The sequence below is a fragment of the Mustela erminea genome, chromosome 11 (genome assembly GCF_009829155.1).
Source record: "Mustela erminea isolate mMusErm1 chromosome 11, mMusErm1.Pri, whole genome shotgun sequence".
Taxonomy (NCBI): domain Eukaryota; kingdom Metazoa; phylum Chordata; class Mammalia; order Carnivora; family Mustelidae; genus Mustela; species Mustela erminea.
Genome location: NC_045624.1, coordinates 88,016,056 through 88,039,937, shown reverse-complemented (window position 1 = coordinate 88,039,937; position 23,882 = coordinate 88,016,056). Strand labels below are relative to the sequence as shown.

At 43.1% G+C, this 23,882-nt stretch overlaps 1 protein-coding gene across 1 annotated transcript in view; it reads right to left on the bottom strand.

The window, feature by feature from the left end:
- The window catches only part of CDHR3 (cadherin related family member 3), a 57,692-nt gene extending 53,586 nt beyond the window's left edge, over nucleotides 1-4,106 (bottom strand). Inside the window, 1 exon segment of the mRNA XM_032305326.1 lies at nucleotides 3,971-4,106. Coding sequence (XP_032161217.1) covers nucleotides 3,971-4,016 — 46 coding nt within the window. The 5' untranslated portion in view covers nucleotides 4,017-4,106.
- Between the last annotated feature and the right edge of the window lie 19,776 nt (nucleotides 4,107-23,882).

Here is a 23,882-nt window from a genome sequence, read left to right as displayed (position 1 = left end):
TAGGACCTTGGGACTGAAGAGGCCACCAGCCTCCATCATCGTCTTTTCTTTCCGGGCCATAACAGAATGCGCTCACTCAGATCAGAAACCATCGATGTAGCCTCGAAACCAGGGAGCCCAAAATAGAGTCTCGGCTGGACATTTTTATATTCTGCTGGTCATGTAAGCACCATCTCGTTACGTAACCGGCCTCAGCAGCAGAGCCTTCCAAGCCAGGTGCAAATCATCAATCTCACCGTTATCCACGAACAAGCTTACAAGCCCCTATAAACCGTGGCAAAACTCCCTAGACCCAGGGCTCCAAAGCAGCACTGTTCATCAGCATGCTTCTGGCCTTGACCCTAAGTCCGTTCTGGTCAGGAACTTTATTTTAGCAAAGCAACTCAGGCTAGTTCCGGGCCGCTAGAATTCACTCTCCCAGCACAGATACCATATCCTGAACACACATATATTCGATAAACCATAAAACATTATAGAATGTGGTTTCATTACTTGCAGTGCCTTCTCCTACTTTTAGTTTACATGATACCTACATCCCCGGATGGGACGCTCACCTGCGTCCTTTGGGAGGACCGATCCATGCCAGGCAAGGCTAATGGCGGGGAGCTCATAGGAGGATGCAGAAGGGAAGGCAATGACTCTACTTGCGATTCTGTACGTTACCCTGGGTCACAAGTAGCAGGAGAAAGATGTGTTTGTCTTGGAGCAGTAGTCTGCCTTGGAGCTGGAGAGGGGAAGACAGCCAGATTGCCTCAGAAAGGGGGTGGGAGGAAAGCCGAGAAGAGGGACACCTTTTGTCCTTCTGATGTCAACTCTGAACAGGAAAAGTGACATCATAGGAAAAGTAGAAACCTTTTGCAATGTTCACTGGACCCCCACCTCCACCCCCAGTACAGTATTAATCAGCCAACAAGATTTTCTGGAGATGGACTCCATCTTCCTGACTTTTCAAATGAGGGGAATCTGGATAAGGAAGGGTTGCTCCTAGCTCCTCAAAGAGCCTGAGACACTGAGTCTTGGGCCACTTTTTGATTTCCCATCATTGCCTCGCAGGTGGCCAGGCGCGATGGCAGGCTTGGGGAAGGAGTTCTTCCTACAGAGACACGAGTTAGCTCCTACCCGGTGCTCGGCTAGGAAAACTCAAACCAATGAGGTTTGTACCTTTCTGGGGCTCACATGGATGTTCTAGGTACTGGGGAACTCTTCTCTCATTAAACACCCTGGCATTTTTTTATTTCCAAGAGAGTGATACAAAAGTTAGTTCCCTGGAGGAACTTTCCCAACAATGTAGACAACTTCAGGATGTGGTGGATTTAAACACAGCGAGGGGTCCTCACTAAGTCCTCCCCAGCTTCGCGAATGATGCTTGCTCCTTCAGAACCGAAGGAACCAGAAGACTGTTTTAACCCAACTCTCCCACCACTGTGCTTGGGAGGGTTTGTCTAGTTTATGCTCTCCTGGGGCCTTCCCGTGTAAGCCATGGGGGGGAATGGGACACTGCGGCATCCGCAAAGTCCTGAAGAGAAATGGTTTCATTTCTCTCATCTTCGTAGGAGGTAGGAAGGACAGAAGCTAATTTAAATGCCGACATGAGATGTAAATTTCTGCATTTGGAGGGGTCTCAATAAATATGAAAAAAAAAAAGACCCCCAAAGGGACGATGATCAATGAAACCAGCAAATATTTATTGGGTCCCATATATATGTGTGGAATGCGGGGACCACAGAGCAACACGAGAAGCAAAACCTGTGACTGTGGGGCCCACATTCTCCTCGTGGAAACGTGACAGATGAATTCTATAAACCATGCTGCCTATTCTTGAGCACTTATTCTGTGTTGGGCACTGTAACCAAACCTTGGCATACATTCCACGTATAGGCAAGAGGAGCGCCAAGGGTGTGGTGGGAAGACTACCCACCCGGAGTTGGGGCAATCCGGGAAGGCTCCATGGAGGAGGTGGGGCTTGACTTGGTTGTTGAGGGGTATAGAGGACTTAGAGCAAATGAGAGGAAAGAGGACACTGGAGCATGTTAGTTTGTTTGAGATTATTATGGTGATGCCTGCTTCCAACAGCCTTAAGGCAGCTACCAGTGTGGCTGCCTGCCCCTCCCCTTCATGCCATGGGACTCTGGTGTTGGAGAGCCAGGATGAGAATCATGTTCCCAGACTCACAAAAAAAAGGTGAGAGGGAAACAATCTGCATCACAGCAGACCTTCAACAAACCAGGATTTGCCCCCATGGAAGCAAAAGCAGGGTACAGTGCATGGTCTTTTGGAGATGGAGGGATGGGAGTGTGGTTTTGACAAGGAATTTCAGATATGCTTGCAAACCTTTGTGATCTGTCCCTTTCACACACACGTCTGATGATTAAGTTCCAAATGATAACGTTCAGCGTGAGACACTGGGTTCTTCCTAACCTCACTCTTCCCCCAGTGGCGACAAATGTCACCTCTTAACTCAAATGATCATGGTCCAAAAAGCCTATAATTCCGGGAAAATCTCAAGTGTTTGCTTCAAGGGAGAGTCTGAGCTGCTTGAGACGCGGCATCACATCCCCAGCTCCTCTTGCCCTCTGCCGGGAAGAGAAGCCCAAGATTAAAGAAGGTTCAGTATTAAGAAACCCAGTCATTTACTTATGTTATAAACAGATCAAAGGGGAAAATTAAGTGGTTATTTCCATAAATCTGGAAAAAACATTTGATTTAAAAATCCACTGTGATTCAAAAATAAATACCTGAAAAAAAAAAAAAGTATCTCCTTAACATATAAACAATTTCTGTTTCACACCAAAGGTTGACATCATGCTTAATGGAGAATAAGACAAAAGTGTACATTCTTATCATTATTCAACAACAGCCTGAAAGTATGGGCCTGGTAGTTAGATAAGAGAAGGAAATACAAGACAGAAAAATAGGCAAGGAGAAGTATAAATGTTGATTATTTTCAAACGTGGGAAATGCATGAAAGTCACCTGGAAAACCATGACAAATAATAAGAAAAGGCATTAGGAGGCATTCATCCATTGTATGATAATCAATGAAAACAGATAAGGGAAGAAAAGATGTTATTCACAGATATGGAAAAAGAAAAAAATCAAAGAAAGAACTAGAAATAAATGTAATCAGAATGTGCAAGAGCTCTGTGAAGGAAATCTTAAACTACTCCAGAGGAAAACAAAGACTTGAACAAGTATCTAGAACTGTCAAACAGGAGGGCTCAACGTCCTACGTAATAATCACTAACATTTACTAAGCATTTACCATGTACCTCTTCCAAGTGTGTTACTATATAACTCATCAAATATGTAAATTACCCCAAACTAATCTGAAAATTTAGCATGATTGAATTCCATACATTATGCATATACTACCTATTCAAAAATAAGATTGAATTTAAAAAGCTCAATTTCCATAATCCAACCTGACGACATTAAAAGGATCACCCCAGATTCTCCAAACTCTTGAATAAGGAAGTGGGAGTACAAGACGCTCTAGCGTGAATCCAGTTCTTCAATCAGAAGATGTTTTCTTTGCTCAAGACTGAGACAAGAGCCCCTTGATACCTCGGTTTTCCCATAAGATGATTGCCAACTTCCGGTTGCCTCCAGAAGGCTCCAGAGAAAAGCCAGAGTCTCCACAAAGACTGGCTTGACATACACACAAAGCTCTGCTGTGAAACTCATTTTCCCAACCTTACATCTTGGAAGGACGTCTGGCACAGGCCAGCAGGCAAGGAGAAAGAGTGAAGTCTGCAAGACCAGAGACTAGACTGTGGCTTCGTTCGCGCGCCTCTTCCCCAGGGCAGCCCCACCCCAGCCTCCGAGAGCTCCCTGTTGCCGCATCATCTCATTCACCAGTGCCGATGAGCCCACTGTTGAAGAAGACCGCCCAGAGGCCATTTCCTCTTTGGGGACGTTATCACTCAGTGACAGTAACTAGACCGAGGGAGGCGGCAACATGGCGTCCCTACCTGACATGGCCCCCAGGAGACCCAGGAGAAAAACTGCTCCCTGCATCTTGGAGAGTTCACGTCTGTAGGCCCTTCCAGTATATTATCCAGCAGCAGAGTCCCGCCCAACACCCAGACTTTATTCCGGATGCCACTCATCTGCAGCTCCTGGCTTTGTTGCCATGTGAGAAATCAAACAGAGGCTTTGCTGGTAACTCAGGGAGACTCCAAACACCTCGGGACTGTTTGTTCTTTGATTACCTGCTTCTGTGACCTCATGGTACCCAAAAGGCCAACCAGCCAATCCTGGTGAGCTCACAGAGCCATTCTTAAAAGTCCGCAAGAGCAAAGAAAGCAGAGGCCCGGAGATGGTGGTAAAAGACGTAAGCATCTGTGTCCGAGATGGTCCCCACCACCCTGGAGCCAGGCGTCTTGTCATTCCCAGAGGCCCGGGCTGTGTGGGAATTTTTCTGCTGCCCTGAATTAAGGAGCAGGGCTCAGAGTTGGGACCAGACCCCTCCTCAAGTCAGACTAGCTGTGATAGACCCCTGCTCATCATCACCACCGGCCCTCTAGCCTTCAGTGAAGTCTGTGGCTTTAAGATGACTGAGGTAGTGAGGCTTCTGCCCAGTGGGGAGTGATGTGGCCCCAGGCTGGGCCCCTAGGCCTGACGAGTAAGACACAGCTGGGCTGGGGTCCAGCCTCTGCTCAGAGCAGGAGCAATGGCGGCACAGAGGGAGGTGGGGAGTGGATAGTAGCTGACATAGCAGAAGGAAGTCAGACTTGGACCCTCCCTCCTGCTCCTCATACTCGAGAACTGCCTGCTGCATGAGGGGAGCCCAGGAGCCCAAGGCTGGTGGCAGGAGTGGGGGCACCCCACCAGTGAACCAGTACTTGGCACTCAGAGATCACCACGGGCCAGTTAGTCGGTCTGAGCCAGAGGAAGGTCCATCGAGAGAGACAGCCATGAGCGCCCACTAGGGGGACACACCAGTCGCTTCCCCTCTGCCTCCTCCCTGTCCTTCTGCTCGGTGACAGAGGGGAGGCCTGACCACAGCCCACGTCCAGGCCCCAGGCTCTCCGAGTCCCAGCTCCCGCGGCACGAGCCTTGAAATGAGACTTTGGTCCAGCATGAGATGGAAGCAAAAGTAAAACTGGCCTCTTCCTCGCCACGGCATCCAAACCTTCGTCAAGCCCCTTCCAGCCTCCACTGTAGCACCTGAGGCCCCCTTTCCCCATTTTGACATGTGACCTTGGGCAAATTACCTAACCTTCCAGAATCTCAGTTCTGCTTCTATAAATCCAGGAAGATAACGCCAGTCATGCCGTATTCTTGCAAGCAGCAATAAGATAACGAAGAGAAAGAAACCAGCCCTTGGATATGCTCTGGCGATACTATTTTTTCCTAGTAGGACATCTCTAGGGCCACGGCAAAGGCGAAAAGCTAGGAGGTCCTCCCTAAACGCGGGCTGGAAACATAAGAATAAATAGTTGCCAAGTTACCAATTCTCACCTCTCAGTTTTTCCTGTCATATTAGTTACTGTAAATAATCCATTTCATTATGCCTAATTAAAGTTGAAGTGATGGCTCAGATTAAGTTATGGAAAACGTCAGAATAATTAAGGCTTTGAATTAAAGAAACTCACATCTGTTTAATTTTCAGCCTGACTGCACAGAGTTCCTCATGCTGCCATTTTCACCAGGATACAGAGAACCTCCACTTAACTTCCCCCTTTCCGGCCTGGGGATCGTAAGGGTCACGTTTTGGAATTTGTTGTGGGTTTGTTCTCCTGTAATTACAGCTTCTGTTCTTAGCACTGAGGTAGTTTCTGCCATTATGATGTTCTGTGGTCCCTGCGTCAGCTCCCCTCATCTTCTTGAAGCACGTGGTCCTGGCACAAGGGACCCAGCTGGACCAGTCATGTGAGGTGGGACGTTGAGGTCCCCTGGATCTCCTGTTCTTGACTGTGGGCATGCTGAGTCCTCCCGGTCCCACTGGGGTCGCAGCCAGGTGAGATGAAAAAGAGTGACTTGAAGAAAGCTGGGACCTTTGGGACAGGCACCCCTCCAGCTGCCCATGAAAGACCTGGGGAGCCTTCTCCCACATTGTGTCTGGCCACGAGTGGCTCAGGTCCTTCAAGTATTCAAAGCAACTTTTCTGGGACCCAACTACTGCAAGTGTCTAATTTGCCAGAAAAGATGTTGTGCTCTGAAGATTTGTTGACTTAGAATTTGGAACACGCTTTCTTACAGATGAGTTGTTCACAGCCCAGAAACCCTTGCGTAAGCTGGGATGCGCTGGAAATGTTATAGACTTGAGATGCAGCAGAGATTTTTAAACGTTGAGCTCCCTCAGCAGTTCTACCAACACTGGGGGGCTGGCCAGCGACCCCGGTCACCTTTATATCATTGGGCAAGTTCGGTCCATGATTCTCATTCATCCAGTCCTGGAACTATGGCCTTCCAGAATCCAAGCTCGGATACATGGCACCCAGGCTGCACAGTCCCAGCACCTCTGCATGGCGGGTCCCCCTTAGGAAGAGAGACCTCGAGGCCAGTACCACACTCCCAGCGATGGTGGCCATGCTGATGGCCTGCAGCTCCTTGTAGGAGTGGACACCTGCCTTCCCGTGTCTTCCATTGGTTCAGCATACCCGCAGGCACACCCTCTTTCAAACCACACTCTCTCAATTCTCTCATTGTCAGTGTCCAGCCAGTCTCAACAAGATTTTCCAAGCCAGAGAAGCTCTTCTCTTTCATTGCTTCCCAGTCGCATTGCATGTCACCTCGTGCCAGATGCATAACCAGAGAAGTTGTGAATTCCTGAAATGGCTTTATACTCCCTTGCCCTGTGCTATCCTCTCCCCTGCGCCAAACACCCATCCTGGGAGAGCCCCTCGGCTTTTTGGGAAGGGAAGAAAGTGCCACAGCCTTCCTCATTTCCGGAACACCAGCAGCACTCACTCCTGGCCCTGAAGAGCATGGGAGGGATTCCTCTGAGGCAGAAGCCCTCTGGAAGGGGAAGAAGAATTTCCCTCTACCCTTCTAAGCTCTTGGCTGAGACCCCGGTAATAAAGGACAGAGTGACAAGAGAAAAACAAACAGAACTTTATTAATGTATGTATTTCATGGATACACGGGAGATAACTAGGGGAAAATGAATAACTCCCCAAGGGGGCTCAGAATTCAGGATTAAATATCTTAATAAGAAAGGGGAAGGGAGATGTTCATGATCTTAGGGGAAGGAAATTGATTTTTCAGCAAGATGAATGGGCCCTTAAAAGAACAGATGAGAGGTATGATAGTTTGTGACCTACTTTGTCTGGTGTGGGGTTGACTTCTAAACTCCTCTCCTGTGATAGGAGCCAATCTTATGTGGTTGATGGCACTCCCCGCAAGAAGATTTATGACAATTGAGTTTCTTTGGAGGATCTGTCTTCAGGTAGATGAGGAGAATTTGAAGAAAGCCTCTCCCTGTATTTGCTGTTTTTCAAGCTCAACTCAACATGATCAGTCTGCCAAGGCTGCATTTCCTGGAGCAGCACATCCTGACCTCCTACCGTCCCATTATGGGGTGCCATCGCCTGCCACCCTGTAGCCCACAGGACCCACTGGCAGGGCCCCTGCCCTAGCTCTAGTGGTGGAGGAGTCAATGAGCTTGACTTCCCTTAGCTTAGCCCTACTTGGCTCTAAGGAACAGAACACTGGTCAACACAGGCTAGGCTCTGCTCTCACCTCCAAGAAACTCCAGATTATTCTTATTTTCTATAACAGCATGACTGATATGTGCAAATCAGTGGTTTTTAAAGTATATTCACAGAGTTGTGCGACTATTGCCATAATGAATTTAAGGACACTTCCATCCCCCCTCCCGCCCCTTAGCACTCAATGCTCCATGTTTCCCCAGCTCCCTTCCTCCACTGCCCCAGCAATCACTGATGCACCTTCTGCCTCTATAGGCTTTCCTGTTCCAGATATTTCATATCAGTGGAATCATACCCTATGTCGCCTTTCTTTTTTTTTTTTTTTAAAGATTTTATTTATCCACTTGACAGAGAGAGATCACAAGTAGGCAGAGAGGCAGGCAGAGAGAGAGGGGGAAGCAGGCTCCCTGCTGAGCAGAGAGCCCGATGTGGGGCTTGATCCCAGGATCCCGGGATCACAACCTGAGCCGAAGGCAGAGGCTTTAACCCACTGAGCCACCCAGGCAACCTCCCATGTGGCCTTTCTGACAGACTTCTTTCATTTCGCAAAATGTTTTCAAGATTCATCCCTGTTGTAGCATGAATCTTTACTTCATTCCTTACCATTGCTGAATTGTATTGCATGGTATGGTTATCCCATATTTAATTTGTCCATTCATCAGCAACAGACATTTTGTTTTTTTTCCCCTACATTTTGGCTATTGTGAATAGTGTTATGAACATTCCTGTATAAACTTTTGCAGGGACATATGTTCTCCTTGCTCTTTGATATATACCCAGGAGTGTAACTGGTGGGTCATATGGTAACTCTACCACATCATTCTCTCCTTCCCAGCCCCCCGTGGTTGGTTTTTATAGGTTTATGGGGGCCTCTGACAGGGAAGGGGAGCCTCATAGTTTCTTCAGCCATTCCATGCTTGAACCTGGGGATCCTAGGGTGGTTGGTATGTGGAGCACATTCCCATCATCTCAGAAGGGCCCTGGGTGGCTCAGTTGATCATGATGTTGATCATGATGTGGGGGCTGAGTGGGGGCAGAATTACAGCAAGGCCCCCAATGGTGAAGGACTTCACTGGCACAGGCCCTTGGCTCTGGCATTCATAAGGAAGGTGGCACATCTAGCTGCCATCTTGGTTTTGTCAGCTGCCAGATCATTCTGTGAATACACTGAGAGCCACTGAATCATACACTTTAAATGGACAAATGGTATGGTATGTGGATTCTATCTTAATAAAGCTGTTTAAAAAACAAACAAACAAACCACTACATAATGCAACCATTCCATTTCTAAGTATTTACCCAAAGGAAATGAGAACGTATGTCTGTCCACCCAAAGACTTGCCCATAAATGTGCAAAGCAGCTTTATTCATAGCAACCACAAGCTAGAAACAGCCCAAATAGTCATTAGCTGGCAAATGCATAAACAATTGTGGTATATCACAATTCCACAAACAGAATACACCTCGGGGGCAGGGGATGGCGGGGAGGAATGAATGACTGATACAGTCAACATGGATAAATCTCGAAATCATGCTCAGCAAAAGAAGTGAGACACACAGAGAGAGAAGGTACTGTTCAATTTCATTTATATAAAATTCTAGAAAATGCAAACCAATCTAAGTGTCAAACGACAGGTCAATGATCACACAGGGCCGAAGGTGAAGGGAGGGGTAAACTGCAAAGGGGCAGGAACACTCACCTGGAAGTAGTAAAAATGTTCTGTGTCTTGATCGTAGTGGTGTTTTCACAGGCATACACAGTTGTCAAAACTCATCAGGTTGTACACTTCCAATGCACACAGTCCATTTTACATAATAGACTACATAAATGTATTTACATGTACTACATAAATATATTTACATAAATATACCTAAACAAACGTTTTAAGAGTGCACTGTAAACTGTAAAGCATAGGATGTTTATTTGCCAGGGGCTGTATGAACCCCCTGGGGCCTTGGGGTAAGTCAACTACTTCCCATCCCATAATCACTTTATATATAAAATTAAGAGTATTTCAAATACTCTCCCAAACTTTTCTATTGACCCTCTGTGAGCATTTATTGAAAACCTTCTATGTGTAAGGCCCTGTGCTAACTAGAGGAAGTGCATGAATGAAAAAGCACTTAAGCTAACAAAGTAGCTCCAAGGCTGATACCATTTGAGGAAGGAAACAAAATATGCTTTCATGAGTATTTTTCTGGTAGTTCCTTTTTTCCCTTTTTTTAAAAAAAGATTTTATTTATTTCTTTGACAGAGAACATAAGCAACGGGAGCAGCAGACAGAGAGAGTGGTGCAGGAAACCCAGTGAGGGGCTCCATCCCAGGATCACAGGCTCATGACCTGAGCTAAAGGCAGACACTTAACCAACTGAGCCACCCAGGCACCCTGGTATGTCTTTTTTATTCTCAAACATTCTATGTAAGTTTTAGACATGATTTTTTTTTTCTAAGATTTTATTTTTTAAGTAATCCCTACACAAAATGTAGGGCTCAAACCCACAACCCTGAGTTCAAGTCACATATTCCACTGACTGAGCCAGTCAGTCAGTTGCCCCTCAACATGATTCTTGATTAGTAAGTTATATCTTGTTTTTAAAAATTCTATCTAAAATCCCTTTTTTCCAACAAATACTTACATTTATGTTTATTGGGATAATTAGGACTATTTTCATTCTTACTCTTCTTTTTATTGTCAATCAAGTTTTTCTGTTTTTTTTCACCTTTTTAAAATTTTTAATAAAAATGAGCAATATTGGGGGCACCTGGGTGACTGAGTTGATTAAGCATCTGATTCTTGATTTTGGCTCAGGTCATGATCTTATGGTCCTGGGATTGAACCCTGTTCAGTGTATTACAAAACATAATTTTTAAATTAACATATAATATATTATTTGCCCCAGGGGTACAGGTCTGTGAATCATCAGGCTTACACATTTCATAGCACTCACCATAGCACATATCCTCCCCAATGTCCATAACCCAGCCACCCTATCTCTACCCCCCCAAACCCCAGGAACCCTCAGTTTGTTTCATGAGATTAAGAGTCTCTTATGTTTGTCTCCCTCCCAATCCCATCTTGTTTCATTTTTTCCCTCCCTAGCCCCTATGACCCCTGCCCTGCCTCTCAAATTCCTCATATCAGAGACATCATATGATAATTGTCTTTCTCTGATTGACTTATTTCACTTAGCATCATACCCTCTAGTTCCATCCACCTCCTTCCAAATGGCAAGATTTTGGGTTTTTTATGGCTGCATAGTATTCCATTGTGTGTGTGTGTGTATATATATATATACACACACACATACACCACCTCTTCTTTATCCATTCATCTATTGATGGACATCTAGGTTCTTTCCATAGCTTGGCTATTATGGACATTGCTGCTATAAACATTTGGGTGCACATGCCCCTTCGGATCACTACATTTGTATCTTTAGGATAAATACCCAGTAGTGTGATTTTTGGGTCCTAGGGTAGCTCTATTTTCAACTTTTTGAGGAACCTCTATGCTGTTTTCCAGAGTGGCTACACCAGCTTGCATTCCCACTAACAGTGTAGAAGGGTTCACTTTTCTGTGCAACCTCACCAACACCTATCATTTTCTGACTGTTTAATTTTAGCCATTCTGACTGGTGTGAGGTGGTATCTCACTGTGGTTTTGATTTGCATTTCCCCGATGCTGAGTAACGTTGAGCACTTTATCATGTGTCTGTTAGCCATTAGGATGTTTTCTTCGCCCAGATGTCTGTTCCTGTCTTCTGACCATTTCTTGATTGGATTTTTTGTTCTTTGGGTGTTGAGTTTGACAAGTTCTTTATAGATTTTGAATACTAGCACTTTATCTGATATGTCATTTGCGAATATATTCTCCCATTCTGTCCATTGTCTTTCAGTTTTGTTGACTGTTTCCTTTGCTGTGCATGAGCTTTTGATCTTGAGGAAGTCCCAAAAGTTCATTTTTGCCCTTGCTTCCCTTGCCTTTGGTGATGTTTCTAGGAGGAAGTTGCTGTGACTGAGGTCGAAAAGGTTGCTGCCTGTGTTCTCCTCAAGGATGTGATGGATTCGTGTCTCACACTGATGACTTTCATTCATTTTGAGTGTATTTTAATGTGTGGTGAAGGAAATGGTCCAGTTTCATTCTTCTGCATATGGCTGTCCAATTTTCTCAACACCATTTGTTGATGAGACAGTCTTTTTTTCCATTGGACATTCTTTCCTGCTTTGTCAAAGATTATTTAACCATAGAGTTGTGGGTCTATTTCTGGGCTTTCTATTCTGTTCCATTGATTTATGTGTCTGTTTCTGTCTCAGTACCATACTGTCTTGATGATGACAGCTTTGTAATAGAGCTTGAAGTCTGGAGTTGTGATTCCACCAACTTTGGTTTTCTTTTTCAACATTCCTCTGTCTATTCAGGATATTTTCTAGTTTCATATAAATTTTAGGATTATTTGTTCCATTTCTTTGAAAAAAAATTGATGGCATTTTGATAGAGGTTGTGTTAAATGTGTAGATTGCTTGAGGTAGCATGGACATTTTCACAATATTTGTTCTTCCAATCCATGAGCATGGAACATTTTTTTATTTCTTTGTGTCTTCCTCAAGTTCTTTCTTGAGTACTTTATAGTTTTCTGAGTACAGATTCTTTGCCTCTTTGGTTAGGCTTATTCCTAGGTATCTTATGGTTATGGGTGCAATTGTAAATGGAATCAACTCCTTAATATCTCTTTCTTCTATCTTGCTGTTGGTGTATAGAAATGCAACTGATTTCTGTGCATTTCATATCTTGACACTTTACTGAATTCCTGTATGAGTTCTAGCAGTTTTGGAGTGGAGTCTTTTGGGTTTTCCACATAAAGTATCATATCATCTGCAAAGAGTGAATTTGACTTCTTTGCTGATTTGGATGCCTTTTATTTCCTTTTGTTGACTGATTGCTAAGGCTAGGACTTCTAGTACTATGTTGAATAGCAGTGGTGATAGTGGGCATCCCTGCCATGTTCCTGACATTAGGAGGACAGCTTTCAGATTTTCCCCATTAAGAATGATATTCAGTGGGGTGCCTGGGTGGCTCAGCGGGTTAAAGCCTCTGCCTTTGGCTCAGGTCATGATCCCAGGGTCCTGGGATCGAGCCATTGGGCTCTCTGCTCAGCAGGGAGTCTGCTTCCTCTTCTCTCTCTGCCTGCTTCTCTGCCTACTTGTGATTTCCTTCTGTCAAATAAATAAATAAAATCTAAAAACCAAAAACAAAGCAAAACAAAAAAAGAATGATATTCACTGGGTTTTTCATAGATGGCTTTGATGATATTGAGGTATATACTCTCTATCCCTACAGTTTGAAGAGTTTTTATCAAGAAAGGATGCTGTACTTTGTCAAATGCTTTTTCAGTATCTATTGAGAGTATCTTATGATTCTTGTTCTTTCTTTTATGAATGTATTGTATCACTTTGATTGATTTGCAGATGTTGAACCAACCTTGCAGCCCAGAAATAAATCTCACTTGGTTGTGGTGAATAATCCTTTTAATGTACTGTTGGATCCTATTGGCTAGTATTTTGGTGAGAATTTTTGCATCCATGTTCATCAAGGATATTGTTCTGTAATTCTCCTTTATGATGGGGTTTTTGTTTGGTTTGGGGATCAAGGTAATGCTGGCCTCGTAGAATGAATTTGGAAGTTTTCCTTCTGCTTTTGTGTTTTGGAACAGTTTCAGGAGAATAGGTATTAATTCTTCTTTAAGTGTTTGGTAGAATTTCCCTGAGAAATTCTACCAAATTTGGGAAGCCATCTGGCCCTGCGCTCTTGTTTGCTGGGAGATTTTTGATGACTGCTTCAATCTCCTTACTGGTTATGGGTCTGATCAGGTTTTCTATTTCTTCCTGGTTTAGTTTTGGTAATTTATATATCTCTAGGAATGCATCCATTTCTTCCAGACTGTCAAATTTGCTGGCATATAGTTGTTCATAATATGTTCATATAATTGTTTGTATTTCTTTGGTGTTGGTTGTGATCTCCCCTCTTTCATTTATAATTTTATTAATTTGGGTCCTTTCTCTTTTCTTTTTGATAAGTCTGACCAGGAGTTTATCAATCTTATTAATTCTTTCAAAGAACCAGCTCCTAGTTTCGTTGACCTGTTCTAGTATTCTCCTGGCTTCTATTTCATTGATTTCTGCTCTGATCTTTATTATTTCTCTTCTCCTGCTGGGTTTAGGCTTTCTTTGCTGTTCTTTCTCCAACTCTTTTAGGTGTAGGGTTAGGTTGTGTACTTGAGACCTTTCTTGTTTCTTGAGAAAGGCTTGTATGCTATATACTTTCCTCTCAGGACCACCTTTACTGTGTCCCATGGATGTTGAACAGTTGTGTTTTCATTATCATTTGTTCCGTGACGTTTTTCAGTTCTTCTTTAATTTCCTGGTTTACCCACTCATTCTTTAGTAAGATGCTCTTTAGCCTCCATGTATTGGAGTTCTTTCCAACTTTCCTCTTGTGATTGAGTTCTAGTTTCAGAGCATTGTGGTCTGAAAATATGCAGGGAATGATTCCAATCTTTGGTACCAGTTGAGACCTCATTTGTGACCCAGGATGTGATCTATTCTGGAGAATGTTCCATGTGCACTGGAGAAGAATGTGTATTCTGTTGCTTTGGCATAGAATGTTCTGAATATATCTGTGATGTCCATCTGGTCCAGTGTGTCATTTAAAGCCTTTATTTGCTTGTTGATCTTTTGCTAAGATAATTTGTCCATTTCAGTAAAGGGGGTGTTAAATTTCCCTACTATTATTGTATTACTGTCAATGTGTTTCTTTGATTTTGTAATTAATTGGTTTATATAATTGGCTGCTCCCATGTTAGGGGCATAGATATTTAAAATTGTTAGATCTTCCTGTTGGACAGACCCTTTAAGTATGATATAGTGCCCCTCCTCATCTCTTATTATAGTCTTTGGCTTAAAATCTATTTATCTGATATAAGGATTGCCACCCCAGTTTTCTTTTGGTGTCCATTAGAATGGTAGATTGTTTTCCGTCCCCTCACTTTAAATCTGGAGGTGTCTTTGGGTCTAAAATGAGTTTCTTGTAGACAGCATATCAATGGGTCTTTTTTTTTTAATCCATTCTGATACCCTATGTCTTTTGATTGGGGCATTTAGCCTATTTATATTCAGGATAACTATTGAAAGATATGAATTTATTGCCATTGTATTGCCTGTAAGATGACTGTTACTGTATATTGTCTCTGTTCCTTTCTGGTCAGTTACTTTTAGGCTCTCTCTTTGCTTAGATGACCCTTTTCAATATTTCTTGTAGGGCTGGTTTGGTGTTTGCAAATTCTTTTAGTTTGGGGTTTTTTTTTTGTTTGTTTGGTTGGTTGGTTTTTTGTTTTGTGTATTTTTGTTTGTTTGTTTGGTCCTGGAAGCTTTATATTTCTCCTTCTATTTTCAATGGCAGCCTAACTGGATGTAGTATTCTTGGCTGAATATTTTTCTTGTTTAGAAATATATCATGCCAGTCCTTTCTGGCCTGTCAAATCTCTGTGAATAGATCTTCTGCCAATCTAATATTTCTACCATTTTATGTTACAGACTTTTTTTCCTGAGCTGCTTTCAGGAATTTCTTTTTGACCCTGACAATTCTAAGTTTTACTATGGATGACAGGTTGTGGACCTATATTTATTGATTTGGAGGGTGGTTCTCTGTGCCTCCTGGATTTTGATGCTTGTGCCCTTTGTCATCTTAGGGAAATTCTCTACTATAATTTGTTCTACTATATCTTCTGCATCTCTCTCTCTCTCTCTCTCTTCTTCTTCTTCTTCTTCTGGAATCCCAATTATTCTAATTTTTTTGTTTTTTGTTTTTGTCTTATGGTATCACTTATCTCTTGAATTCTCCACTCGTGGTCCGGTTTCTTTGCTCAGCTTCTTTATTCTCCATCATTCAGTCTTCTATATCACTAATTCTCTCTTCTGCCTCATTTTTCCTAACATTAAGAGCCTCCATTTATGATTTCACCTCATTAATAGCTTTTTAAATTTCAAGTTAGTTAGATTTTAATTCTTTTATTTCTGAAGAAAGGGATTCTCCAATCTCTTCCATGCTTTTTTCAAGGCCAGATAGCATCTTGATAATGGTCATTCTGAACTCTAGTTCTGACATATTACTAATGTCCATATTGATTAGATCCCTAGTCATCGGTACTGCCTCTTGTTCTTTTTTTGGGGGGGTGAGTTTTTCTGCTTTGTCATTTTATCCAGATAAGAATAGATGAATGAGAGAACAAAATACTAAAATAGTGGCAAAGACCCCAGAAAAATATACTCTAACCAAATCAGAAGAGAGCCGAAACTGGGGGAGAAGTATGGGGGAAGAAATAAATTAATAATAAATAAAATAAATAAATAAATATATATTTATATATATATATATATATATATATATATATATATATATATATAATTAGACTGGTGAATAGAACAGAGCCACCCACTTGATTTTGAGTATATTCTGGTCTCTTAGAAGAAACTAACTCCCAAAATTTTAAAGAAAGAACAACTTACATATACAAAAATAAGAGTAAACATGATGAAAGGATGGAATATGACTGTAAAAATGAAAATTTAAAAATTCTAAAAAAGGAATTGGTAAGATAAGTTGGTTAGAAAAAGGGAAAAAAAAGAGGAGAGAATGTGATCAGCCTGGAGCCTTGAACAAAGCCACGTGCTAGATTTAGGATATATTTTGATCTATTAGAAGAAATTGTATCTCAAAATTTTAAAGAAAAAAAAAACTCTATATGTATGCAAAAAAATAAGGCTAAATACCATGAAGGGATAAAATATGACTATAACAATGAAAATATAAAAGATTTTTTTAAAGGTATTGATAAGATAAAATAGTTTTTAAAAAAACATTAAAATAGGAAGGAGGAAATTTTTTAAAAAATAGAATAAGAAAAAAATTTTTTTAATTTAACTTTGAAAGACTAAAGGATCATGGGGAAAAGACCATAAATTCTATGTGTTGCTTTCCCCTAACTCTGGAATTCCACTGTTCTCATTGACTAATGAACTTGGTCTTGGCTGGCTGCTCTTGCTAATCTTCTGGGGGGAGGGGCCTGTTGCAATGATTCTCAAATGTCTTTGCCTGAGACAGAATTGCACTGCCTTTGCCAGCGGCCAGGCTAAGTAATCTGTTCGGGTTCACTCTCAGGAGATTTTGTTCCCTGAACGCTTTCCATACAGCTTTGAAGGACAGAAGTGAAAATGGCAGCCTCCCAGTCTCTGGCTGGAGGAGCTGAGAGCCCAGGCCCCACTTCTCAGTGCGCCCTCAGAGAAAAGCAGCCAATCCCTCCCATCTCCCTGGTCTCTGGCCACACTCCATGCTTACCAGACTTGTGACCAAACATTTCTATCTCTGGTGCATGGCCCCGTTTGGAGTCTCCAAACCCAGCAGATTCCTGCAGCATGCTTTTGCACCACCCCTCCTGGGAGAAGAAGGATGAGTCTCCCGGGTCTGCCACTTGTGGGTTCCTTGCTTGAAGAGTCATAGTCTGACTATGCCTTGGAGCATGGTTTAAGGTATCCCTGAGCTGGGAGCCCCCTCCTCGGCTCCATACAGCTGGCTTCCCTGTTCCAATACCTAGGAGCTCTGCTGCACTCAGGCACCCCCTGTGACCCTGGAGGTCCTGAGACCACATTGTCCCCATGAGGGCTTCACCCTCTGCTGGAGTGATGTCCCTCAGTGGAGCAGACTTCTAAAGTTCTGATTTTGTGCTCCGCTGCTCTACCACTTGCCAAGAGCCAGCCCCTCCCTCCGCATCTCTGTTCCCCTATATCCCCTTGTATTCACTTCTCGGTACGTCCTACCTTCTAGAAAATGGTCGCTTTTCTGTTCCTAACATTGCTTCTCTTCTTCTCTTCTATCTCCTGTTGAGTTTGTAGGTGTTCAGAATGGTTTGATAACTATCTAGCTGAATTCCTGGGACCTGATGATATTCAGCTCTCCTACTTCTCTGCCATCTTGATCCTCTCTCTCTCTCTTTCTTTTTTTTTTTTTTCACTTTTTCTGACAGATCTTTTTTTTTTCCTTCACCCCATTGCCTTGGAAGACATACATCTATTTCTATTTCTTGTGCAATTTGCCTTACTTTAATAGAACACATAACTTTATGTTTTTTCCCCAAAATGCTAAAGGTCATTGTTAGTTTTATCTTTGTCCTCTCTGAACAAAGACCTTAGCTTCCTTCTACTTCTCTAAAAGTTCCTCTCCCATCTTGTCTATTTTCTATGTTATTTAAAGTTAAGTTTCTCCTTGTTTCTAAAAGCTTTTAACCATCAATATTGTCTGTATTTACATTTATCAATATAATTTGCAGATTCTTTGGCACATTTTTGCTTCTTACATCTCAATACTTTTTTTTTCTAGATTCATTTTTCTTCATACTTAATTCTTTAGCTGTTTTTTTCTGCCTGACTCGGTAAGCATAAGTACTCTGTATGTCTGGAAATATTGTTTATTTCATCCTCACTTGTGAAAAGTAGTTTAGGTGGGTATAGAATTCTAGCTTAACATTTTACCCTTCCTCCTCTCATTGAGGATATTTCTCCCCTGTCCTCTGCCATCAGCTCTTACCTGTAGTGCTTTGTTGTTAATCTGATGGTTTTCTGGGTTTTGTTTTTGAGGAATATGTCTTTTCTCTCCAGTGACTTTTAAGGTTTCAAGTTAGCCTCGATGTCCTGCAATTACAAAATTCTAATTTTGTTGTGAGACTACAAGCTTAGTTGTTCCTGAGGACACATTATAACTTCCTGGTCTCAAAAACCTAACAGATTAATAACTGTTTTGAAAGCTCGAATGGTTTACTGTCAAGTGAAGACCATATTCATTGAGTCAAATAGTATTATTATCAAAGAGTTTCTCATTATGTTGTCTCTTCAAAACCACTTAAATAGATCTGATAGAAGTGGCCATAAATCAAGACTTCTGCTTAATGTGAGGTACTCTCACTTACTATATATGAAATCCAGCTTTAAAATAACACAATTTGCAAATAAGATATGAAAATCATTTCATGGTCATCATGTATAGGTATGTCTCATTACAAAACTGATCTCCAAAAAAAAAAAAGACTATTTGAATTTTCATACCAGATAAATAATATTAAGGGTTCTTATAAGACAAATTGAGAGTTGTATTGGTCTGGTCTGGTTTGATTTTGCTTAATTTTGAGGACTTATTAGGATTTTCTACCTTTTCAAAATGTTAGTATACTCTCTTTGTGCAGTCCAAATATTTCAATTTACAAAAAATCTAGCTTAATATGCACCTTTTCAGAAACACATTATCCTTTAATATGTGATTTTTTTTGTTTGTGTGTGTTTGTAGTGCATGTGAGTGATTGTGTTTGTGTGGTGGATAAACCCACATTCAAAAATAAGTTCCAGTTTAACCAGTTGGGCTATAAACAGCCCTCTGTGCTTTTGTGGGGCTCCATAACCTACATTTAAAACCTTGACTATATTAAAAACAAGAAAACTCTTTGCTTCTGAACTCTTAACAGATCTGTCCCTTGTTAAAAGTTTTCTGGACATTTAGCTGATTATATGCATGGAGTTTCCTCAAATGACTAGAATGTGAAAACTGTGTTAGCACTATCAAATGTTAGAGGCTGAAAGGGCCACAGAGATCTTCTAGTTGAGTACTATATAAGCTTTGCATTTTCTAGGTAAGAGAACAGTTTAAATGCCTTAACTGCTCACAGAGCAGTTAGTAGAGATCCTGGAGTGGATGGATGTCCAGCCTCTGTGTTCTCCTCCCTGCTGCCTTTCTCTCATTCTAAAAGTATTGATTAATAGTAGGAAGAGTGCACCAGCAGCAGTAAATGACTGATGCATGTGTGCTACTTCATAGAAAGCACTTCTATGGGCAGATAATGCCTTCTGTTAGGATTACTTCATTGACCAGTGCTTAGACTATAGGTGTTTCAAACTACTGCCTCTCTCCCTCAACAGATAATGTGAGAATATAGATATCCTGCTACAGAAATCGCCAGAACAGTGGCTGTTTACCAGGCAAAGAACCACGGCTGGACAGGATTCTGGGGAAGGGCCTAAGGAATGAGAATGGGAAGTCAGTCTCTAGCTCATTGGGCATGATCATCACTAGCATTACACAACTCCCCAGGGCCCAGCATATGGGTGGCTTACCTGAGGTTCCCAGATTTGGAGAGCTCTGACCCAGAAGATGATGGTCAAAAAGGAAGAGAAGGCTTCTGTCCACAGGTATTTAAAAGGACCCTTCAAATGTGTCTATGCATGAACCTGCTCGTGTATGAAGGTATTGCCATGAAATGAGACTTTTCATCTTGAATTCCCATTTTGAACGGATACAGAAAATCTTATCTAGCTATTTTCAGGTAAATCTACCCAATTTCAGTGACTTCCTAGCCATTCCAGTTTCATAACCAGTCATATCGTGATTTTCTTCTCCCTCTTTCTCCTTATCCCTGAAGTTGACCCTAATATCCAACTCCTTTCACATTTGCCAACATGGTGGTGAGGGGTTGGGAGAGGAGTGGTGGCTGGGCACCTAATTCTTGGTGCTTTACTGCCTTGTTGCTTCAAAGGTACCCCATACCACCTGGTCTCCAAGAAGTCTTCCCAGATTTCCTACAGTCCTGTCCAATGCTAAAGCTCAAGGTCCCATGGGCTTGCTACCTCCTAGGTAGCTTTTGTGTGTCATTGAAGAGCCTTGGACATATTCACATGGCCACTCACACACTTTCAGAGACACAGGGAGCTCAGGCTACCTTCCGGCCCTGTATGTCAACTGCTGTTCCCACCTTACTGTTGATACACAACCATGGAGCCAGTTACCATCTCCCTGGACAGGTCACAGGTCCCCTCCATTCTCAGATGCCTAAACTCAACAGGAGCTCCTTGTGTGCCTTCAGCAGACACACCCACATCTGCAAGGTGGCTAGCATGGGGGTGGGGAGATGGGGGCATAACTTCCACACTGCACCCAGCTATCTTATTTCGCCTTCACCTCTCCTCTCTCCACTCAGAGTAAGGGTTTCACCCATTGGCTCAGAAGTGGGGAGGTTGCGGGTGGAGAGAAGGCAGGGAAAAATGGGTGCTATCTTCTCATATCCTCTTTCAGATCCTCCCTCTGTCTATACCTGGAGAAGGCCTTCTGAGGCTTTGTTCTTGATTTCTGCAGTTTGGATTATGGCAAGTGAAGGGGAATGTAATCACATACCACAGGCGGGTGGCATTTTATTATCCTTCAGTTCTGGAGGCTGAAGTCTGAGATCAGAGTGTTGGCTGGGTTGGTTCCTCTTGAAGGCTGTGGGGAATCATTTGCTCTGCGCTCTGCCCTGCTCCTAGCTTCGGGGGGTTTGCTGGCATCACCCCAATCACCCTGAAGCATCCTTTCCTCCTCACATGGTGTTCTCCCTGTGTGCATGCCTGTCTTTGTGTCCAAATTTCCCCTTTCTTAAGGAAACTGATCACATTAGATTAGGGCCTTTTTAGCTTAATTACATCTGCAAATAAGGTCACTGTGACACTTCATTTTTATGTGTCAACTCAATTAGACCATGAAACCCAGATAGTCGGTCAAACATTAGTCTAGATGTTTCTCAGAATGTTTTGTTTGGTTGGTTTTTGTTTTTTACTGGAGATTCATGTTTACATCAGTAGGCTTTGAGTAAAGCAGATTACTCGCCATAATGCATGTGGGGGAGGTGCACCTCCTCATCTGCAGGCCTTCGTGGAAGACACTAACCTCCCCCAGGCAAGAAGAAATTATGGCAGCAGCCTGCTTTTGGACCCAACCAATGACTCCTCCCTGAGTCCCCAGCCTGCCAGCCTCCTTTGAAGATTTGGGAATTGCCAAGCCTTCATAATTACATGAGGCAAGTCCTTAAATCAACCAATTTCAGGCCACCTGGGTGGCTCAGCCTTTAAGTGTCTGCCTTCGGCTCAGGTCATGATCCTAGGGTCCTGGTATTAAACCCCATATTGGGCTCTCTGCTCAAGAAAGAGAGAGAGATATAGAGGGAAAGACAGAAAGCCAACGGTTTCCATTTCTCTGAAGAACCTGACTGGTATTAATATAATTACGGGAATGGTGGGGAGTTAGAACTTCAACATATCTTTTTGGGATAGGGGGAGAATTCAATCCATAACAGAAAGCATCCAGACCACAAGAGCATGGTGTGTGTGATGATGGCAGGGGTGGGGGTGGCATGGACAGGCATCTCCACTAATGCTATGTATGTCCCATACTCCAGGACTGTTGTCACCAGCAATGTATAAGGGTTCCAACCTCTCCACATCCTTGACACATCGTCTTAACTCTCTTAGTCCATAGGCTCCCCCCTACTTTTTTCTATATTTTCCCCCCTTGTAAATTATTTGTTATTTATCAAACTTTAGGTCATTTTTCCTGTAGTTATTCCCTCAGTCTCTATTTTAATGATTATATTCACATGGATTGTTTAAAGTGTCTCTATTTTCCCTGTATTTCTTCTTAACCACCCCATCTCAAGCAGTTCACCCCCTCTTCCATTCCCGCCAGCCACACTGGCTTTATATCAAGTCAAGAATACCAAGCACTTCCTGGCCCAGGGCCTTTGTACATGCTTTTTCCTCTGTTTGGAACTTTCCCCTCCACTTTCAACTTGTAGATCTCTGATTAAATGTCTCTCTTCACTAAGAGTTTCCTTAATTACTTTCCCTCCAAGCACCCTGGGTCCTCTCATTCATGGCTCTTATCACACTTCACTGTGTATTCCTTTCTTTTCTTAGAGAAAAAGAGAGAGTGTGCATGCATGCACACAAGCGGGGCCAGGGTGCGGGATGGGACAGGGGAAAAGGGAGGGGGAGAAAGAGAGAATCTTAAGTAGGCTCCACGTCCAGTGCACAGCCCGACAACTGGGCTTGATCTCACAACCCTGAGATCATGACCTGAGCCAAAACCAAAAGTCTGACATTCAACCAACTGAGCCACCCAGGCACCCATTCACTGTATTTCTTCATGAGGTCATTTGCAGACAGCCCATCAGACTGTGAGTGCCATGAAGCAGGGCCCACATCTGCTTCATTCATCACTGCGGCAGCATGAGTCACAGAACCATTTACTTGCTAACCAAATCAGTCAGTCCTCAGTGGAGCAGCGTTGGACCTGAGCTCAGGCCCTGGGCAAGACTATGTGGCCACCCAGGTCCTAGATCGCGGACAGAGGCTCTCATAGAGAAGACCGTAATAAATGAGCCACAAACTGTCAGCACCAGAATCAATTAAAGCCCTGTTTACATTTCTTTGTCAAACATAATCACTTAGTGTTTGAATTAAAGTCAGGCTCACTATTGACAGCCTCTACTGTGCGTCAAATATTGATATGATTTCTATGCTATAAGACTGTTGTACGAATGCTCACACATACACACACACACACATCCTTTGCTGGATGGGGGAAAGCAAGCCACCCAGAAGTTCAGTAACCAGCCCAAGGTTACAAATCCAGGAAGTGCTGGAGCCAGGATTCAAAGCCGGGCAGTTTGGCCCTAGCGTCTGGGTTTCAGGTCACTCTGTTGATAACCTCTGTGTCCCGATTATTGAACTCCATAGAACAACCACATACGTAAATAGCACACGGGTCCTCTAAAATGGAAGGGTGCCTCCCTCTCCTACCACCACCCCCTCAATCCTCCTCCTGCATTCATTGGAAAGAAAAGTAACTGCAAATGGTATCTGGGAGTGGGTGGGGAGGGGGGGAGGCCCAGAGCCTAAAGAACCAAGATTAAATCTGGTTTAGTTTGGTTTTGTTCTTTCTTTGTTATTTGCTGCTCTAACAAGAAGCGCCCTCACCACCCCCCCCACTGCCAATCACTGAGCAGGTGGGGTGGGGAGGGGTTTGGTCATCAGGGAGGAAAGGAAGGGGTTTCTGGTGTCTGGGTTCTCCTTGTGTTCAGCGCGAGGGGACCAGCTCATAGGTGTTTTAAGCTCCAGGGCCTCCTGAATGGGCCACTTGGCACTTACTGGTGAAGCACCCAGCTTGACCCTGGGGGAAAAGGGGCAAGATGAATGAATGCCTTTTGGGGGCTTTGTCTAGGGAGATAAGAAGTGCCCCAACCCCTGGAAGTCCCCAAGGCCAAGACCTAGATAGGGGGCTGCAAAAGCAGGTATGGAGTCAGTCAGCGAGGTCAGTGCCTCTGC